Source organism: Salmo trutta, chromosome 26, assembly GCF_901001165.1.
Source record: "Salmo trutta chromosome 26, fSalTru1.1, whole genome shotgun sequence".
Taxonomy (NCBI): domain Eukaryota; kingdom Metazoa; phylum Chordata; class Actinopteri; order Salmoniformes; family Salmonidae; genus Salmo; species Salmo trutta.
Window position 1 is genome coordinate 11,132,260 of NC_042982.1, and position 19,577 is coordinate 11,151,836.

The window sequence follows — 19,577 nt, forward strand, 5'->3', positions numbered from 1 at the left end:
ACTCAAAAAAAAAAACAAAAAAAAAAGCCGATACCGATTTAATCGGCTGTTAATTATTATTATTTTTTTTTAAATGACAATTACAACAATACTGAATGAACACTTTTTTATTTTAACTTAATATAATACATCAATAAAATCAATTTAGCCTCAAATAAATAATGAAACATGTTCAATTTGGTTTAAATAATGCGAAAACAAAGTGTTGGAGAAGAAAGTAAAAGTGCGATATGTGCCATGTAAAAAAGCTAACGTTTTTAAGTTCCTTGCTCAGAACATATGAAAGCTGGTGGTTCCGTTTAACATGAGTCTTCAATATTCCCATGTAAGAAGTTTTAGGTTGTAGTTATTATAGGACTATTTCTCTCTCTACCATTTGTATTTCATATACCTTTGACTATTGGATGTTCTAATAGGTGCTTTAGTATTGCCAGCCTAATCTCGGTAGTTGATAGGCTTGAAGTCATAAACAGCACAATGCTTGAAGCATTGCGAAGAGCTGCTGGCAAACGCACGAAAGTGCTCTTTGAATGAATGCTTACGAGCCAGCCTACCATCGCTCAGTCAGACTGCTCTATCAAATCGGACTTAATTATAACATAACACACAGAAATACGAGCCTTAGGTCATTAATATGGTCAAATCCGGAAACTATCATTTTGAAAACAAAACGTTTATTCTTTCAGTGAAATACGGAACCGTTCTGTATTTTATCTAACGGATGGCATCCCTAAGTCTAAATATTGCTGTTACATTATGTCATAATTATGTACAATTCTGGCAAATTAATTACGGCCTTTGTTAGGAATAAATGGACTTTACACAGTTCGCAACGAGCCTGGCAGCCCAAACTGCTGCATATACCCTGACTGCTTGCACGGAACGCAAGAGAAGTGACACAATTTCCCTAGTTAAAAGAAAGTCATGTTAGCAGGCAATACTAACTAAATTTGCAGGTTTAAAAATATATATACTGCTCAAAAAAAACCAAAGGGAACACTTAAACACATCCTACATCTGAATGAAAGAAATAATCTTATTAAATACTTTTTTCTTTACATAGTTGAATGTGCTGACAACAAAATCACACAAAAATAATCAATGGAAATCCAATTTATCAACCCATGAAGGTCTGGATTTGAAGTGGAAAACCACACTACAGGCTGATCCAACTTTGATGTAATGTCCTTAAAACAAGTCAAAATGAGGCTCAGTAGTGTGTGTGTGGCCTCCACGTGCCTGTATGACCTCCCTACAATGCCTGGGCATGCTCCTGATGAGGTGGCGGATGGTCTCCTGAGGGATCTCCTCCCAGACCTGGACTAAAGCATCCGCCAACTCCTGGACAGTCTGTGGTGCAATGTGGCGTTGGTGGATGGAGCGAGACATGATGTCCCAGATGTGGTCAATTGGATTCAGGTCTGGAGAACGGGCGGGCCAGTCCATAGCATCAATGCCTTCCTCTTGCAGGAACTGCTGACACACTCCAGCCACATGAGGTCGAGCATTGTCTTGCATTAGGAGGAACCCAGGGCCAACCGCACCAGCATATGGTCTCACAAGGGGTCTGAGGATCCCATCTCGGTACCTAATGGCAGTCAGGCTACCTCTGGCGAGCACATGGAGGGCTGTGCGGCCCCCCAAAGAAATGCCACCCCACACCATGACTGACCCACCGCCAAACTGGTCATGCTGGAGGATGTTGCAGGCAGCAGAACGTTCTCCACGGCGTCTCCAGACTCTGTCACGTCTGTCACATGTGCTCAGTGTGAACCTGCTTTCATTTGTGAAGAGCACAGGGCGCCAGTGGTGAATTTGCCAATCTTGGTGTTCTCTGGCAAATGCCAAACGTCCTGCACGGTGTTGGGCTGTAAGCACAATCCCCACCTGTGGACGTCGGGCCCTCATACCACCCTCATGGAGTCTGTTTCTGACCGTTTGAGCAGACACATGCACATTTGTGGCCTGCTGGAGGTCATTTTGCAGGGCTCTGGCAGTGCTCCTCCTGCTCCTCCTTGCACAAAGGTGGAGGTAACGGTCCTGCTGCTGGGTTGTTGCCCTCCTACGACCTCCTCCACGTCTCCTGATGTACTGGCCTGTCTCCTGGTAGCGCCTCCATGCTCTGGACACTACGCTGACAGACACAGCAAACCTTCTTGCCACAGCTCGCATTGATGTGCCATCCTGGATGAGCTGCACTACCTGAGCCACTTGTGTGGGTTGTAGACTCCGTCTCATGCTACCACTAGAGTGAAAGCACCGCCAGCATTCAAAAGTGACCAAAACATCAGCCAGGAAGCATAGGAACTGAGAAGTGGTCTGTGGTCCCCACCTGCAGAAACACTCCTTTATTGGGGGTGTCTTGCTAATTGCCTATAATTTCCAACTGTTGTCTATTCCATTTGCACAACAGCATGTGAAATTTATTGTCAATCAGTGTTGCTTCCTAAGTGGACAGTTTGATTTCACAGAAGTGTGATTGACTTGGAGTTACATTGTGTTGTTTAAGTGTTCCCTTAATTTTTTTGAGCAGTGTACTTGTGTATTGATTTTAAAGAAAGGCATTGATGTTTATGGTTAGATACATTGGTGCAACGACAGTGCTCTTTTCGCAAATGCGCTTGTTAAATCATCACTCATTTGTCGAAGTAGGCTGTGATTCAATGAGAAATTAACAGGCACCGCATCGATTTTATGCAACGCAGGACATGCTAGATAACTACACATGGTTGATATTACTAGTTTAACTAGTGGTTAAGTTTAATGCTAGCTAGCAACTTACCTTGGCTTCTTGCTGCCCTCGTGTAACAGGTAGTCAGCCTGCCATGCAGGCTCCTCGTGGAGTGCATTGTAAGTCAGGTGGTTAGAGCGTTGGACTAGTAACCGGAAGGTTGCAAAAACGAATCCCTGATCTGACAAGGTAAAAATCTGTCGTTCTGCCCCTGAACAACGCAGTTAACCCACCGTTCCTAGGCCGTCATTGAAAATAAGAATGTGTTCTTAACTGACTTGCCTAATTAAATAAAGGTGTATAAAAAAAACGGCAAATCGGTGTCCAAAAATACCGATTGTTATGAAAAATTACAATCGGCCCTAATTAATCGGCCATTCCGATTTAATCGGTCGACCTCTAGACTTAACCATAGGGAGAGGAGGAAGCTTGCGGTCTCTCCTCCACTTTGCCACTAAAACACCTTCCTATAGCAGCCTATTGGCCTCTGTTGCCTTCGCCATTGAAAAAAACGTGGGTGAAGTGTTTTGGAAAGTTTGTCTCGTTGAAGGGATGAGTTTCTCCCTCGAGTCATATTTCTCCTGTGTCACCATGTTTCTTAAATGCTTTTCTCAAATGTCATATGCCTGGCTGTGGCAGCGGGTGATTTACAACACCTGATGTGTGAGGGTTTATGTCCAGGCCAAGGCTTTTTCATTTGCTCATGTTTTCTCTAGTTTGTGTGCCATCATGGTCATGTACACAAGCCCAACAAGCAGAACTCTTTACATAGATTAGGCCTAATTGTAAGCATTTTTGTGTTCTTGAGTATATGTCTGGGGTTGTGTGTGTGTGTGTGTGTGTGTGTGTGTGTGCGCTCTTCTCCTCAATGAAGATACATTGGCTTCATCCCATCCCGTGTGTCATGTACATTGTGTGTCTGCATAGGACATGGTGAATGTAGCCAGTGTGTGGTGCATTGGGCTTTATTAACCCAGTTCAGTATCTCTCTGACTAGGCGGGTGGGATCTGCTAGGGCTGCCTTGTCCAGGATTGACAGCCTGATCCCTGGGAGAAAGTTCCCTGAGTTTGGAGATTACTGGAGCAGAACAGGCTGGGATTAGGGTCTGCCTGCCTGTCTGTCTGAGCAGGGACAACAGACTGCCGGGCCTGGGTGGAGAGAGGGACACTTCAAAACAGGCCGGCAGCCATTTCAACCCTTATCTATTCTGCCTTGTTCTGGGTTTAGTGAAATATCACAACGGCCAACCCCATGACATGGATGAAAGTGGATATTTAGCGGCACATTTTAGCCGATGTGGAATTCATTATCCTCTTTAAAACAAGGTTAATTCGCTCTTCCTCGGTGCCCGATGCAAAACGTGTTGCAAAATCTCCCTTGAATGGATAGCTATACACTTATGTCTAACAAGCCCAAATATGGACATCTTGTTTTGACTGGGTGTGGAATTCTTGTTCAAAAGGTCTGGCAGCATCACACCTCCTAAAATTGCTGTAGTAGGAATCTGTTTGGCTCATTGTTAGTCATGAGACACTTGACTTGATTCCTATGCTTATCTCCTTGTTCAGGCCGGTTATTGTTAACAAGCAACCTTGTCTATTCATGTGACCGCAGCTATATGTCTGTCTGTAAAATGTGTCATTACTATAGTCCGTTTATGGATACATTAGAATGTGCATGTTGGTTTCTGACTGGTTCTCTGCTCTCTCCCCAGGAGGCAGACAGTGGTGAGGATGATCGTCGCTCCCAGCCCCGGAGGTAAGGCTAGACCATTACCAGTTAGCAGTAAAACAAAGTATTGTAATCGAACAACTATGAAGTATTTTGGGGCATTGCACTGACAACCTTCGAGGCCCCGCTGAATTTCTCAATTATTGTTGTGTTCAGTGCCTGAATCAGCTGAGACAAATATCTGTCGTTGGACCTTTGGAAGCTCAGCTGTACTTCCAGCTACTGTCCACCAGGGAGAGTGTGTTGACAAGAGTATATTTGCTGTGTTGGCCGTTGGGTTGATATCAGTACTGTCTCTTGGGTGAACTCAGCTCACATATACTGCTGCAGAGTCAACTGACTTTCATTTAGTCTCAGACCCAGGCAGCAAAATGACCGACAGAGAGGTCGCAAGCAAACACAGGAACATTATAATGGCTATACATTGCCAGTTAGGCCTGGGCTGTTAAAAAGCAAGCACGCACGCACGCACACGCACGCACCCGTGCACAAAACGAGTGACTGCATATCTCCTTTCAATTTACAGTATATCACACAATATATTTTCAATTATCTTGAAAAAGACAGTTCTATCAACATGTAGACTCGCTCTTGACTAGCATCATTGTCAGAATTTGTATTCACACTTAGTTTTAGGTCATTACAGGAGAAGGGTAGAGAAGGACTAATGGTTGTCATTATGCATCTTCAAAACACTAGGCTATTTTGGAAATGCAAAATAGTTAGCCTATGTACCTATTTGGGTTGGTTTGTAGTACTCGTGTATGACTACTCCAGTTGTTTACTCCTGATGATCTATTTGCATGGTTGTATCTGTTATCTGTGTTACCAGCCGCTTGACGTCAGTGTGTGTGTTTTTATAGAAGGACAAGACGTCACTGTTGTTTCACTTGTCTTGACAGTTGGGTTTATCAGTGTGGATGTCTTGGATTAATGCCTATTCATACAGGACATACTAATAGTTATAGGTTATTATGGGTTAGCCTATAGGTTAATAGGCTAACCTATAGTTTATATGCCATGGATCATCAACTAGAATCAGCCGCGGGACTATTTTTTTTTTATGGAGTGGATGGTAGGGGGGCCGTAACATAATTACAAATATTTTGTAGACTGCAAATTGACCACAAGAAGCCCAAACGGATGTGTTTGACTAAAACATAATTATTTCAAACCTTGCTTACATTTGTATGCGATCATGTGTCTCCCTATTATGCGTGGAACTTCTTGGGAACAGATTTCTTCAATTAAAATCAATTGGAGTTAATTGTCTGTTTTTGTTGTCTTTTATGTCCAGCAATGAAAATTCCACAGAAAAAAGTGTGTATAGTGTATATACAGTAGCAGTCAAAAGTCTGGACACACCTGCTCATTCAAGGGTTTTTCTTTATTTTTACAATTTTCTACATTAATAATAAACTAACACATGGAATCATGTAGTAACCAAAAAAGTGTTAAACAAATGGAAATTTATTTGAGATTCTTCAAAGCCTTGACAGCTTTGCACTCTCTTGGCATTCTCTCAACCAGCTTCATGAGGTATTCACCTGGAATGCTTTTCCAACAGTCTTGAAGGAGTTCCCACATATGCTGAGCACTTGTTGGCTGCTTTTCCTTCACTCTGCGGTCCAACTCATCCCCCAACCATCTCAATTGGGTTGAGGTCGGGTGATTGTGGAGGCCAGGTCATCTGATGCAGCACTCCATCACTCTCCTTCTTGGTCAAATAGTCCTTACACAGCCTGAAGGTGTGTTGGGTCATTGTCCTGTTGGAAACCATGATAGTCCCACTATGCGCAAACCAGATGGGATGGAGTATCGCTGCAGAATGCTGTGGTAGCGATGCTAGTTAAATGTGCCTTGAATTCTAAATAAATCAGTGTCACCAGCAAAGCACACCATCACACCACCTCCATGCTTCACGGTGGGAACCACACATGCGGAGATCATCCGTTCACCTACTCTGATTCTCACAAAGACACACGGTGGTTGGAACCAAAATCTCAAATTTGAACTCATCAGATCAAAGGACCTAATTTAATTTTAATTTTGTATTTATATATGTGTATATACACACACACACACACACACACAGTACCAGTCAAAGGTTTGGACACACCTACTCGTTTCTTTATTTAAATGTTTTTCTGGTGACAGTGTCGGGCTAGTTGACCAAGAAGGAGAGTGATGGAGTGGTTGGTGAATGCCAGTTGTTGAACCCTGCTGTAGGGTGTTAGGATCTGGCTGTAGTACACATGGAACTGATAAACAAGGGCGTGTGTTTGTCTGAGTTTGAGTATCACTTCCCCTTGGCTTGGCCTAACGTCAAGTATTGTTCTTGTCAGTAGCATTTCACCTGAACTCTCCATCATAGGACCTTCATGTATTCATAACAACGTCAGGGTAATAATATTACATAGCATTACTTGATGACCGAGCTGATTGTTGTGACAAGCCTAACTGTACACAGTCATGGCAGACACCAAGCTAGTCGGCTTGCATCAAAACAGCACTAGAAAGTCTGTTCTTATAGGCCTATTCAGCTATCATGGCTGTTTATGTTCTGTTCCCTTGCGTTAGTGTTATGACTGTGGTGTTAGTGTTATGACATGACTGTGTGGTGTTATGACATGACATGACTGTGGTGGTGTTGTGACTGGGGTGGTGTTGTGACTGGGGTGGTGTTATGACTGGGGTGGTGTTGTGACTGGGGTGGTGTTGTGACTGGGGTGGTGTTGTGACTGGGGTGGTGTTGTGACTGGATGACAGGACATGACTGGGGTGGTGTTATGACTGTGGATGACATGGTTGCGGTGGCGTTATGACATGACTGTTGAACTAAACCCTTGCAATGTTGGGTCTTTTCTGTACATTGATTTAACTTGACTTCTGGTCAGGATTTAGTCTATTGAATTCTGCTAATGCAAGGTAGGAGTCAGAGTTCTCCATACCAGTACAGTTGGTGCTAGTTTGTAAACACTGGGTCCACCACTGCAAACTGTTTGGCTTCATGCTGAGAAGGAGCCAACATGACATGTGCATTTGGCCAGCACAACCCCATAACAGAACATTTTAATGTCCATTATGTGTTGCACTGACTTCACCATTCAACTGCAACGCTGTAGGACATGTGGGCTCAATTATCTATTAGGTAATACTATGGTGATGTTGAGGTCATCCCCCCCCCTGCCCTGCCCATTCAATGTCTTCAGATCTTGGACTATTTTGTCATTTGGATCCCTCTTTTGTCAATTACTCCCCCCATCTGCTACTCACCCAACCCCCCCCCCCCGTTGGTTATATAACAAGAAGCCCAAATGAACTGTGTATTACATACACCACAAGGATTCCAGAACTAGAAATACATTGCATTTAATTGGATATCAGAAAGCTAGAGGCAACGTTTGAGGGGGAAGGTTGTGCTGTACTCCATGTTCAATGTTTTGTCATCTATTCTGTGCCACACACACACACACACACGAAAGACACGACAGCTGTTGTTCCCACGGCTCTGATTGAAGTGTAACATACTGTAATACATTCATCTGTGCTCTGGCTTTGCGACGTGTATGCACTGCAAGGAATGTCAAGGACAGCATACTTTCTACTACAGGCCTACTTGATTGTCGTTCATAGTAAGGAGAGGGCTGTTGAGCTGCAGACCTATTGAGGGGGAGAAGGGATGGGCAAAAGGATGTTCAGGGTCTTTTCTGTGACCTTGTCTATTCATTGTTTTCAGTAGGCATTTCCTTTCAACTGCTTACTTCAACATGGCTCTGGTAAGATTTGAGTCGGTAGACACACTAATGTGCAGGGCCGTGCACAGACCTTTTCAGGGGGCAAAAATACACAAAAAAAAGCCTTTTAAAAGGTGTATGCAATCGAGCACACATCCATGCAATCTCCATAGCTAAACATTGGCATCAGAATGGCCTTTCTGAAGAGCTCTGTGACTTTCAACGTGGCACCTTCATAGGATGCCACCTTTCCAACAAGTCAGTTCATCAAAGTTCTGCCCTGCTAGAGCTGCCCCGGTCAACCGTAAGTGCTGTTATTGTGAAATGGAAACCTCTAGGAGCAACAACGGCTCAGCCGCTCAGTGGTAGGCCACACAAGTTCACAGAACGGGACTGGTTGCAACACTCACTACAGAGTTCCAAACTGCCTCTGGAAGCAACGTCAACACAAGAACTGTTAGTCAGGAGCTTCATAAAATGGGTTTCCATGGCCGAGCAGCCGCGCACAAGCCTAAGATCACCATGCACAATGCCAAGCGTCGGCTGGAGTGGTGTAAAGCTTGCCTCCATTGGACTCTGGAGCAGTGGAAACACGTTCTCAGGAGTGATGAATCAGGCTTCACCATCTGGCAGTCCAACGGATGAATCTCGATTAGGTGACCACATCTCAAGCCATGCATGTTTGAATAATGGGTGTGCACAATCCCAGTACGGGACAGACTTGGGAACCGGTACAACCGGGCGTGCGCCACCTCCGTACAGGGCAGACCAACAGGTGCAACCAACGAACGGGGTGGCGAACTTGATGACACAAACCACCAAAGGAGAACTTGGCAAGTGGGAGGTGTACAGGTTGACTCCCATCTGTGTATTTGCCTACTGCTGCGTCTCTGATGTGGCTGTCAGAGCAGGTTATTCTGGATTTGGGTTACCCTATGCATTCCCATTACCGGTTGCGGGAAGGAAAGGAAATAGCAGCCATCTAGCTGTGCAAACCGACTCAAACCCCTGGCCTGGAGTCATCGTCTTTTCATTGCAGCGTGTTTTCTCACATCTGTCTGTCAAGGGGAACACCTCTCCTGGCTACCAGCACCACCCTTCAAACCTCAGCTGACAATTTTCCTGATCATATCACTGTTTTCCTCCTAACTTGTTTTTTTAGCCTTTCACTTACGTCCCAAGGTGCTCAGATCACAACTAAATAGGCTAAGTGGTAGGTTAAAAAAAAAAAAAAAACTTTAGCTTGACCGGGCATGCGTTAGCCTGCCCTGTGGTTGGCCTTGTAGTGTTCATGTCCAGGTCTGTTACTAGTGCTGCAGTTAGTGTAGGCTAAGTGTTCTGGCTGGTCTCATTTCAGACCCCCTATTCCTCCAACTAGCTCCAGTGCAGCAGGCCTATAGGAAACAGCTGCTCACTTTGTAGTGGAGAGCAGGATGTTAAGGGGTAACTTGGCGTACACAGAGACCCAGTGGCTGACTGCAACACTTTGACCCTTTTTTTCCCCCTGCTAACTCTCATTCAAAGAGCGAGAGAGTGACACGAGCCATTGCGCAATCGGACCCACATGTTGCCCCCCCCGCATGTCGGACCCTATTACCAGAGTCAAAACAAAACAATGTGATTTAGTAGTGGTCTAGCCTATTAAGAGGTCCAAAACATTCTGTGCCACATGACTAGCACAGATGCTGGTCGCACAGATGGTGTTTTGATGCGTGTTGGTTGGTTTAACATTGGTTGAACGTTGCCTGCTATGATGACCCAATGGGTGACCGGCTAAACCTCATAACCGGAGAGGAGGTTTGACTGGAATGGAGGAGACCATGTGACGATGCCCTGTAACTGAAGACACCCAGGTATGTGTGTGTTTCTACATCTCCTTCCCCGTCATGTTATTCTGAGTGCACGAGAGGAGTCAAGTGTTACACACACGCTTTGTAAACACAGAGTGTAACCATGTCCCATGCTGTCGTGGCCAGCCTTATCTTTTCTTTGGCCACTTAAGTTGTATAACTTTAGGAGGGCAACTTGCGTAGTAGCTGCCTGTTTGTGTGTACCGGCAGCCTGTGTTATGTAGTGACTTGGGTAATGGTGGACCGTGGGGACTGGAAACATCAATGGAGTGTTTTGACTAAAAGCCCTCTGATTTGAGCCCCTGTCGTCAGGTGTAATTGACCTCTGGCGTCTGACCTCTTCTACGCCAAGCCTCAGGCAGCACTACATTTGCATAATACAGCCTATAGACCTCCATGGGGGAGCATGTGAAACTACACTGGCCGCCACCATTTGAAGCTTTCCAATATGAGTGAGGCCAAATGACCAAACAGACTATGGCCTGTTTTTATAAGGTGGACATTTTAGCCATGTAGGCCTAGCCTATACAATGTTTGTTTTGGCTCAAGCAGACCAGGAAGGAAGTAAAGGACAGAGGAAGAGCTGTGTTCTCAGAACCGTCATGTTTGTTGTGTACACACATTACCGCTTTCATTCTTTATCCAAGGCCAGGTCGTGTTAAGTGAAATTCCAGGACTGGCTTATATTCGTTCGGAGACGAGGGACAATGGGGAGCAGGAAGAGGAGACTGAGCTGTTGACTTTGTTGGGACTCATTGTAGAGCAGACCTTGAAAATACTGTACGGTTGCCTGCCTTGTTTGTACAGTAATAGTACAGACTTAAACACACTAAAATAGCTTCCATAGTCTGCTTTGTCACCTGGCTCTTGTGATACTGTTGTGATCAGTGGTGAAGATTCTCTCATGGACTTTTGCATATATCACAAATGAATGTCAAAGTTGCACCCTTATCTCAAGTCTGAAATCGGCACAAACCTAAGTCGAATTAAGAAAAACAAGTACATTCTTGTTAATAACAATCCCTTAACTAGCTAGCCTTTATATGACATTGGGAGCTTCTAAATTGTATTTCCTTGACTCATGTCCTCTTTCTTCCTTGCAGCCTCCTCAAAACACATTGGAGGAGAAGGTCCTAGAGGAGGAATCTGACTTTCTCCTCAATGCATTTTGAAAAGGAAGCTAGGAGAGAGGACGTAAGGAGAGAGGACATAAGGAAACGCAATCGAGATTCATCTATTGGAGCCCAAATCCATGTGAATGATTTCACCCCCAGTGGCGTAGTCAACACCGTTCCCTCGTATAGCCTTTTTACACAACTTCATTGACTTCTCCCTTTCCTATTTAAACACTGTATATTGCTTGCCAGTCTGATCCAGATAACAGGCCAACACATGAGTCTGGATTTAGATATACAAAACAACTCTTTTGTAATGTTTAACACTGGGGCAGTTAAGTTACAGGTGTGGTGCCAAATGGTTGATGGCCCTTTTCTACTGAGATGCACCCCATGGACAATGTGTCTATAACACAGTTTTATTACATAGACTTTGGTTTGTCTCTGCAGCTGCCAAGTAGAAGTGTTGTACACTTGTTTCCTTACCGACACTGAGAGTGCCTGGTTTTCCTCATGTGACCCCTGGTCAATGTGCGAATGAGCTCTCACTCCATGAACCATATGAGCTCCCACTCCATGAACCGAATGAGCTCCCACTCCATGAACCATACGAACTCCCACTCCATGAACCATACGAGCTCCCACTCCATGAACCATACGAGCTCCTACTCCATGAACCATATGAGCTCCCACTCCATGAACCGAATGAGCTCCCACTCCATGAACCATATATAGTTCACCTTCTTATATCTGATCAGAATGGCAAAGGTACAGCTCATTTTGCAGTCTGTTCCCAAATCCAATTTACTGAGTTCTTCAGCTGTGTTATTTGAGACTTTGTCAAGTTGCTGTCTGGGTGTGCTCAGTAAGGCAAAGCAGTGTGCACGAGCACAGTTCCAAGGAGTCAGTTGTTGGTAAACACACCGCTGTCACAGAACATGTGGTTGCAATATGTATGTACAGCTCTGCCAAAAAGGAATGGAACTGCTTGAGTAAATTAGGGATACAATGTGTATTGTAAACAGGTTCCTGAGTTGATTAAGCAATTGACATCCCATCATGCTTAGGGTCATGTCACCAGATCTCAACCCATTTTCACACTTATGGGAGATTCTGGAGCGGTGCCTGAGACAGCGTTTTTTACCATCAACAAAATACCAAATTATGGAGTTTCTTGGGTAAGAATGGTGTCTCATCCCTCCAATAGAGTTCCGGACACAATGTAAAATATATGCCAAGGTGCATTGACGCTGTTTTGGCTCATGGTGGCCCAACGCCCTATTAAGACACTTTGTTGGTGTTTCCTTGATTTTTGCAGTTACCTGTATGTTCCATCTGTACTTTTACTCTTTACTTCAGCACCTCCCTGTACTTGTCAGTCATCACATTATATGGCTGTGTCTTGCGCTTCCACAAGCTTGTCGCTGAAGAAGTGCCCAATCTGTTGTGCCTCATTGTCGCTCTCCCCTCGTCTTTCAATTGGGACATTCTAAGCAGATGTCAGCAACTCCTCCCTCTCACGAGTTGAGTTTGTAGCTCCTGCCGGTGTCCGGTTTACAAGTTTAAAGCTTTTACAGTAGGACGGACACGAGTGCTCTTCATAGACAAATATTGATTCTAGTTCGTTTGAAAAATCCTACCGCTAGAATAACTCCGTACGGTGTTACAGAATTTGGAACAGTCTTGCAATTAGAGGATACTGTACTTGATACACAGTAAAAAAAAGTTTACTAATTGTATGATAGGCTTAACGTTTTTTATTTTACTAACAGTTTACTTTATTTTCCAGCTGCCTATTTTATAATGCCGCGAAGGAGATAGGTCGACAAAACATACTGTCGAATATCTATCGGATTCGTTGTACTAATAAGTTTTGACGATGGTTGGAGTGGAGTGAGCCTTTTCGAAGGTATTTGGCGTTATCGGTCTGCTGTTCCGTGGTCCGGTCATGACTCTCGGTAGTGTCTCCGCTACCGGGAGCTCGGCGGAGGGCTGCTTCTGCTCCTGCTGCGGAGCGAAGATGATGCCCTACTTCTCCGACAACGGCGTTGTGTCTCAGAACCAGATCAACCAACTGTGAGTTGTACATTTTTGTTACGAATATTTTTGTGGTTAAAATTAAGAACATTTCTCCGCAGGATTAATTTCCCAATGTAGTGGGTATGCGATATGTATGAATACATTTACGATGTATTTACTTTAGCTCAGTTGTCAGTCTGACGTTGCAACATTATTGTGAAGGAATTTGACACATTTCTGATAAAGTTGTGACAGTCCATCCTGACTACATGTATTTCCCGATAGTGACGTAACAGGATGTAAGTAATCTTGACAGCTTCCTCTCCTGGTTGAGAAATAATGGCACAATGGGTTTCTCCTTGATCATTGCGTGGCGTGAGATCAGAATCATCTACCTGGCTGTCTCCAAACTGGTCTGACGAATCCTGTCGGTCAGATATCCATATAAAGCAACAGTCTGCTCTATGAACGAATGCCAGAGAATCAGCCTGCCAGTCTCACTTGACCCCCCCCCCCCCCCCCCCCCCCCTGTCAGTTGCATAGCTCTCTTCTGTGTCCTCCAAGCCTCTAAACTGGCTTCTCCAGGCGTATGGCAGTCCCTTTTTAATTTTGCCCTTCTTTAATAGCACAGAAATATATTAAATCAAATTGATTTATAGCTTATTTTCAATTATATTTTGGCTGATGTGTTTTCTGATTTGTTGTATTATGTCTCCTAAGAAAATATTCTATAGCCCATCCATCCATGTTTTTTGAGTTGAGGCTCTGCACTCTGAAGCTTGCAGCCATTCTAACTAGGCTAATCGTCTGAGGAGTTCTTACCTGGGCCTCTGTATGAAACAGTGAGGCCAGTCGTCAGGTCCGGGTGGCCGGCCAGAGACTGATTTGATAGCAGGCTTGTAGTACAGGTGTGAACATAATACAGGAATGATTTAGAACTCAGCCGTTAAAGAGAGCGCTTTGAATACTGAGAAATAGCCTACCTGATGAAGGGTAGGTAGTGGGTTGTATTTGTATGTTTGATTGTTGTGTAGGAAGGCACTCCAGTAAGGGTAGCTGTATTTCCAGGTGTAAGTCCATCAGATGATTTAAGTTTAGTCATGCTGTTAGTGTTAATGTTGGAACTAGCCTAGACACCCTTGCTCTAGAGTTTTAGTCTATGCCTACTGCATGTTTCAGGGAAGTAGCAGTCCATCAATACGGACTTGATCAGTGTTTTGGTTGAACCAATGTTATATGCTTGAATCAAAAAGCCCATATCTGTGTTGCAAATTCCGTACCATCAAAGCTGCAATGGTTATACATGGTCTGGACAGCCAGTCATTGTCACAGGGGAATGTGATAAAATATATATGACTGGCAATGACTGGCTGTCCAGACCATGTTGCATGTTACACAACACATGTTGCCCCAGACTGATTTTGCATTGTTTGACCATTGGCTCTGATGAGAGGCTTCTAAATGAAGACATGCAAATGAATTGTTTGCTGTCCATATACTCAATTTGCACTGGTTTCTATGGCTACATGGGTAGTAGTACTACTTATTTGCTTATGGGTGAGATTAGATATCATTGGGTACTTCAGGAGTGGATGCCTTGTATTTCCTGACTCACTAGTACACTGTGTGTGTGTGTGTGTGTGTTTGACAAGGGCTGTTGTACTTTATTATATGGCCTAGACTAGTTAGTCATTTGAATAGCCTAGACTTTGTCTTAATCTGAAAAACACACACATGCATGCACACAGGTACTTGTATGCCATAAACAGCACCAGATGTAAGAAAGCCAACTTCTTCGTTTTGGAGGGAGACTTTGGTCAGGTTTCAGTATGTATTCTCTTAGCCTTTTCGGGGGGGCTATATAACGGCATCATGGCCTCCTTTCCTCGACCACTCTGTCAAACCGATCCAGAAATCAATGGTTTATGACTGTATTTACAAACCAATTTTGTTATTGGTGTGCAACCATGTTAGAAAGAGACAGAGGAATGTCTGTGTGTCAAACACTTTGTTTAACCATGGGCTGGGCTGATTACAGGTTTACAGTGTGGCTACCTGCTGGAAACCTGAAATCCCAAAGAGGTGTTGTCCCACTAATTTAGAATACTTCGCTGTACGACACACACACACACACACACACACACACACGTGCTGCGTTACTGTTATTCTGGGGAAAAGCGATTTTAAGAATATGAATCTGACTTGTTTTGTGTAGAGATTGGCAGCCACACAAGGAAGCCAGATTTAGTGTGTGTCATTAGTATTCATAACATCGGTAAACATGAAATGGAACGGGAGACGTGGATGTTGGTAAGAGATGTTGTAGGTCTGCTTCATCAGCAGTCTAGTGAGACATTACCATGACGGTGCTACAAGGGAATGGGGATGTGACAAATGTACCATTGTTCTTAATGTTTAAACTGCAATTTTTTTCCCACCTATCGTTTAAACAATAAGAGAAAAATCATAAAATGACGTGAATTCATAATTCAGATATGATCCTTCTTGTGACTGTTCTCTGCTGTGTCCCTCTCTTCCGTGTTCTCAGTTGTCAGCACACGGGACTTCATATCCCACTTCTCATCAATGTGATGGCTCGTTGTAGGGATGTATGACAGCAATCCTACAATCTGTTGTTAACGCCACGTATGGTGTTTGAATGCTCGTGCTTTATCCTTTTACATCTAGATGTTCCGCTAGCGGAACGCCTCGCCAATATCCAATGATAGAGCGTGGCGCGAATTACAAACTCCTCAAAAATCCCCAAACTTCAATTTTTCAAACATACGACTATTTTACACCATTTTAAAGACAAGACTCTCCTTTATCTAACCACATTGTCCGATTTCAAAAAGGCTTTACAACGAAAGCAAAACATTAGATTATGTCAGGAGAGTACCCAGCCAGAAATAATCAGACACCCATTTTTCAAGCTAGCATATGTCACAAAAACCAAAACCACAGCTAAATGCAGCACTAACCTTTGATCTTCATCAGATGACACTCCTAGGACATTATGTTATACAATACATGCATGTTTTGTTCATATTTATATCAAAAACCAGCTTTTTACATTAGCATGTGACGTTCAGAACTAGCATACCCACCGAACACTTCCGGTGAATTTACTAAATTACTCACGATAAACGTTCACAAAAAACATAATTATTTTAAGAATTATAGATACAGAACTCCTTTATGCAATCGCAGTGTCCGATTTTTAAAAAAGCTTTTCGGTGAAAGCACATTTTGCAATATTCTGGGTAGATAGCTCGGCCATCACAGGCTAGCTATTTTGACACCCACCAAGTTTGGCACTCACCAAACTCAGATTTACTATAAGAAAAATTGGATTACCTTTGCTGTTCTTCGTCAGAATGCATTCCCAGGACTTCTACTTCAACACCCAATGTTGTTTTGGTTCCAAATAATCCATAGTTATATCCAAATAGCGGCGTTTTGTTCTTGCGTTCAAGACACTATCCGAAGGGTGACGCGCCGGCGCGTATCGTGAAAAATGTTTTCAAAATATTCCATTACCGTATTTCGAAGCATGTGAAACGCTGTTTAAAATCAATTTTTATGCTATTTTTCTCGTAAAATAGCGATAATATTCCGACCGGGAGACGTTGTATCCGTTCAAACACTGAAAGAAGAAAATGGTGTCTTCACATGCACGCGCGCACCCGTGTCATTGTTCTCAGATCGACCACTTTCCAAACCCCCTACTGTTTTTCGCCCAGGGACTGCAGAGTCATCATTCCCCGTTCTGCCGCCTTCTGAGAGCCTATGGGAGCCTTAGAAAATGTCACGTTACAGCAGAGATCCTCTATTTTCCATAAAGAGGCTATAGAAGGACAAGAAATGGTCAGAGAGGGCACTTCCTGTATGCAATCTTCTCAGGTTTTGGCCTGCCATATGAGTTCTGTTATACTCACAGACACCATTCAAACAGTTTTAGAAACTTTAGGGTGATTTCTATCCAAATCAAACTTGTATGCATATTCTAGTTTCTGGGCACGAGTAATAACCAGATTAAATTGGGTACGTTTTTTTATCCCGGCCGTGAAAATACTGCCCCCTATCCTAAACAGGTTATACTTGCAGAACAATCATTGTATAATTTCTCCATGTAGGCCGTCACGTTTTTTTGACATGGCGTCTTGTGGTCTTTGTTCTAGGCATGCTGTCAGAACAGTGAAGGGGACATCCTCTACCATTGTCTTTGTTCTAGGTCTGAAAAACAGCGCACTTGGTAGTGTGTACTGGTGCTCGACCAGTCGCGAAGCCAACATCACCCACGACAGAGAACGGTTGATTGTCAAGGGCAATGAATTCCATCATCTTGGCGTTAATGGATTTCACCTTTGAGTTGTCTTGCTGAAAATGTCTTACTCTTTCAAATGACTGCTCGACTTGTTGACTGCTCGATCCACACAGCAGACATTGTGGGCTAGGTTAGGAATGCTGTGTTGCACGTGTAGCGCAAAATTTTATGTGGCGTCATTATGTCATGTACCTATGTTATATAGGTACACACGTCAGCTTTGACATCGGTTTTGCACATCGGCGTTAAACTGAACATCGGGCCGATACCGATTTTTGCCGTTTTTAGCTAATATTGTCCGATTCCAATATGTTCACCTGAAATCTTGTGCATCCCTAATTGTTGCATTAGATTTTTGTTGAATATTTCCCTTTCATGATAATGATCGAGACCTGTTAGTGGTAGTTTTGTGATTAATGCACTTACATTTTTTTTTTACATTTTTTTTTAAATACTTTGGGATTTTTTTGTTAACCGTAACGATCCCTATGTTTTAAACGTTTACACCCCGTGTAGGGAATAGGGTGCCATTTGGGACGCAGACGTAGTTTTGATTTGAACACAGGCTGCTTTCTTACATTTCAGCGTTGGAGCCCCATCTTCATTCCAGTGGATTGGAGTTTGATGTAGGTGGTGGTGCTGATGTGGAATTTTCCTCCTCTCAGAATAGTCCTGAGGCCTTTTAACTGAATGCCTCTGTCCTTGTGATGCAGCTCTGAGGAAGCTAGGTCTGCTCACCGGAATTGGTCCCGAGCCTGACTGCACTTACTAGGAAACTCTGAGTCGTCGAGACTCCAACTTCAATCCAGCTCTAGAAACACACTCACAGGTTGTCAGTTTATTTTTAGCCTTGGCCTGTAACTCACTCTTTCTCTCTTAGGGTCTCTCTCTCTCATGGTCTCTGGCATAATTATCTCCCCTCGTCCGTTCGGCTACTCTTGCTCTGTATTTAAACAGCTCGCTAATTCACATCTCTGTGTGTGCGAGTGAGTGTGTGCGTGCACATGTCTCTCATTGCTTAATCTGTACTGTAGGAAGTGCTAGAATGCAGCCCTACTATCCACCCCCCACCCCCACCACAGCCCTTATCTTTCTGGGCTGAACCCAGAGCCTTCAGCAGCGCTGGCCACGGCGGCCAGGCCTCTGCAGCCTGGGCCTATATTTATCTCTCCCCTAGTTAGAGTGGAACTAATATGGGCAGGTACAGGGAGGGGAGGGGGCATGTCAGTCCCCCACACGTCTTTTTGGGAGTGGGAGGAGAGTGGGGCGCTAGGCTATCAGAGAAGGGCCCCTTACATAGTGATGATTGTGTCTGTACCCTAACAAGTACTGCCCTGTGCTGCATGCCAAACGATCACCCTCCCTCCCTTCCTGTCCCCACTTGTCTGTCTGCCTGTGGGAAGAGGAGAGTATTCCCTTACATGTCTGCACAGTAAAATGTCAGCCAGGGCAAAATTCCTGTGTGCCGCCTCAGACTCGGCCTCAATGCCCTCTGCTGCTGACCTGCTGCCCATAGACCTGAATCAGGGCTAACGTGGCTCTAGTCTAGAGTGGCTCTCTTTCTACCATCATACAGCCACACTCGATATTTCCACTGTTAGGGGCTGCACCCACAGGGCTCTGGTCAAAAGTAGTGCACTGTGTAGGGAATAGGGTGTCATTTGGGACGCAGCCATAGTGGTGATTCGGAACACTCTAGCGTAGTCAGAATAGTTCTGCCATAATTTGACGGACTGTGTATGAGTTTCAAACTATATTGGGGAAATGATCAGCAGGGGCCTTATCAGTTGTTGAGGTGTGGGTAATATTTCACATTGGAACCAGTTACACCTCGGTGTTCTAGCTAGCTAGTGGACAACAAATGCCCTCTTTGTCTACTGATCTGACTGTTGGGTTTATCTGACACAGTAAAGATGCACCTGAAGGGGATTCAATGTGCTTCATTTCAATGTGAAGTACAGTGGCTGATCAAGGCAGTCTAGGCTGTAGTTATTTATAGTCATTTAGAAAATAACAATATATTTTTAGCAACAGTAAAGAGCCACTTGACAGTGATGTATGTCTGA

At 44.0% G+C, this 19,577-nt stretch overlaps 1 protein-coding gene across 2 annotated transcripts in view; it reads left to right on the top strand.

The window, feature by feature from the left end:
• Positions 1-19,577, top strand: part of LOC115163116 (protein phosphatase Slingshot homolog 2) — a 33,587-nt gene that overhangs the window by 3,218 nt on the left and 10,792 nt on the right. Inside the window, exon 2 of one of the 2 annotated variants that reach the window (XM_029714738.1) lies at positions 4,447-4,490. In XM_029714738.1, coding sequence (XP_029570598.1) covers positions 4,447-4,490 — 44 coding nt within the window. Of the gene's footprint in view, positions 1-4,446; positions 4,491-12,649; positions 13,242-19,577 lie in introns of those variants that run through there. The other variant, XM_029714737.1, reaches the window with a different exon arrangement.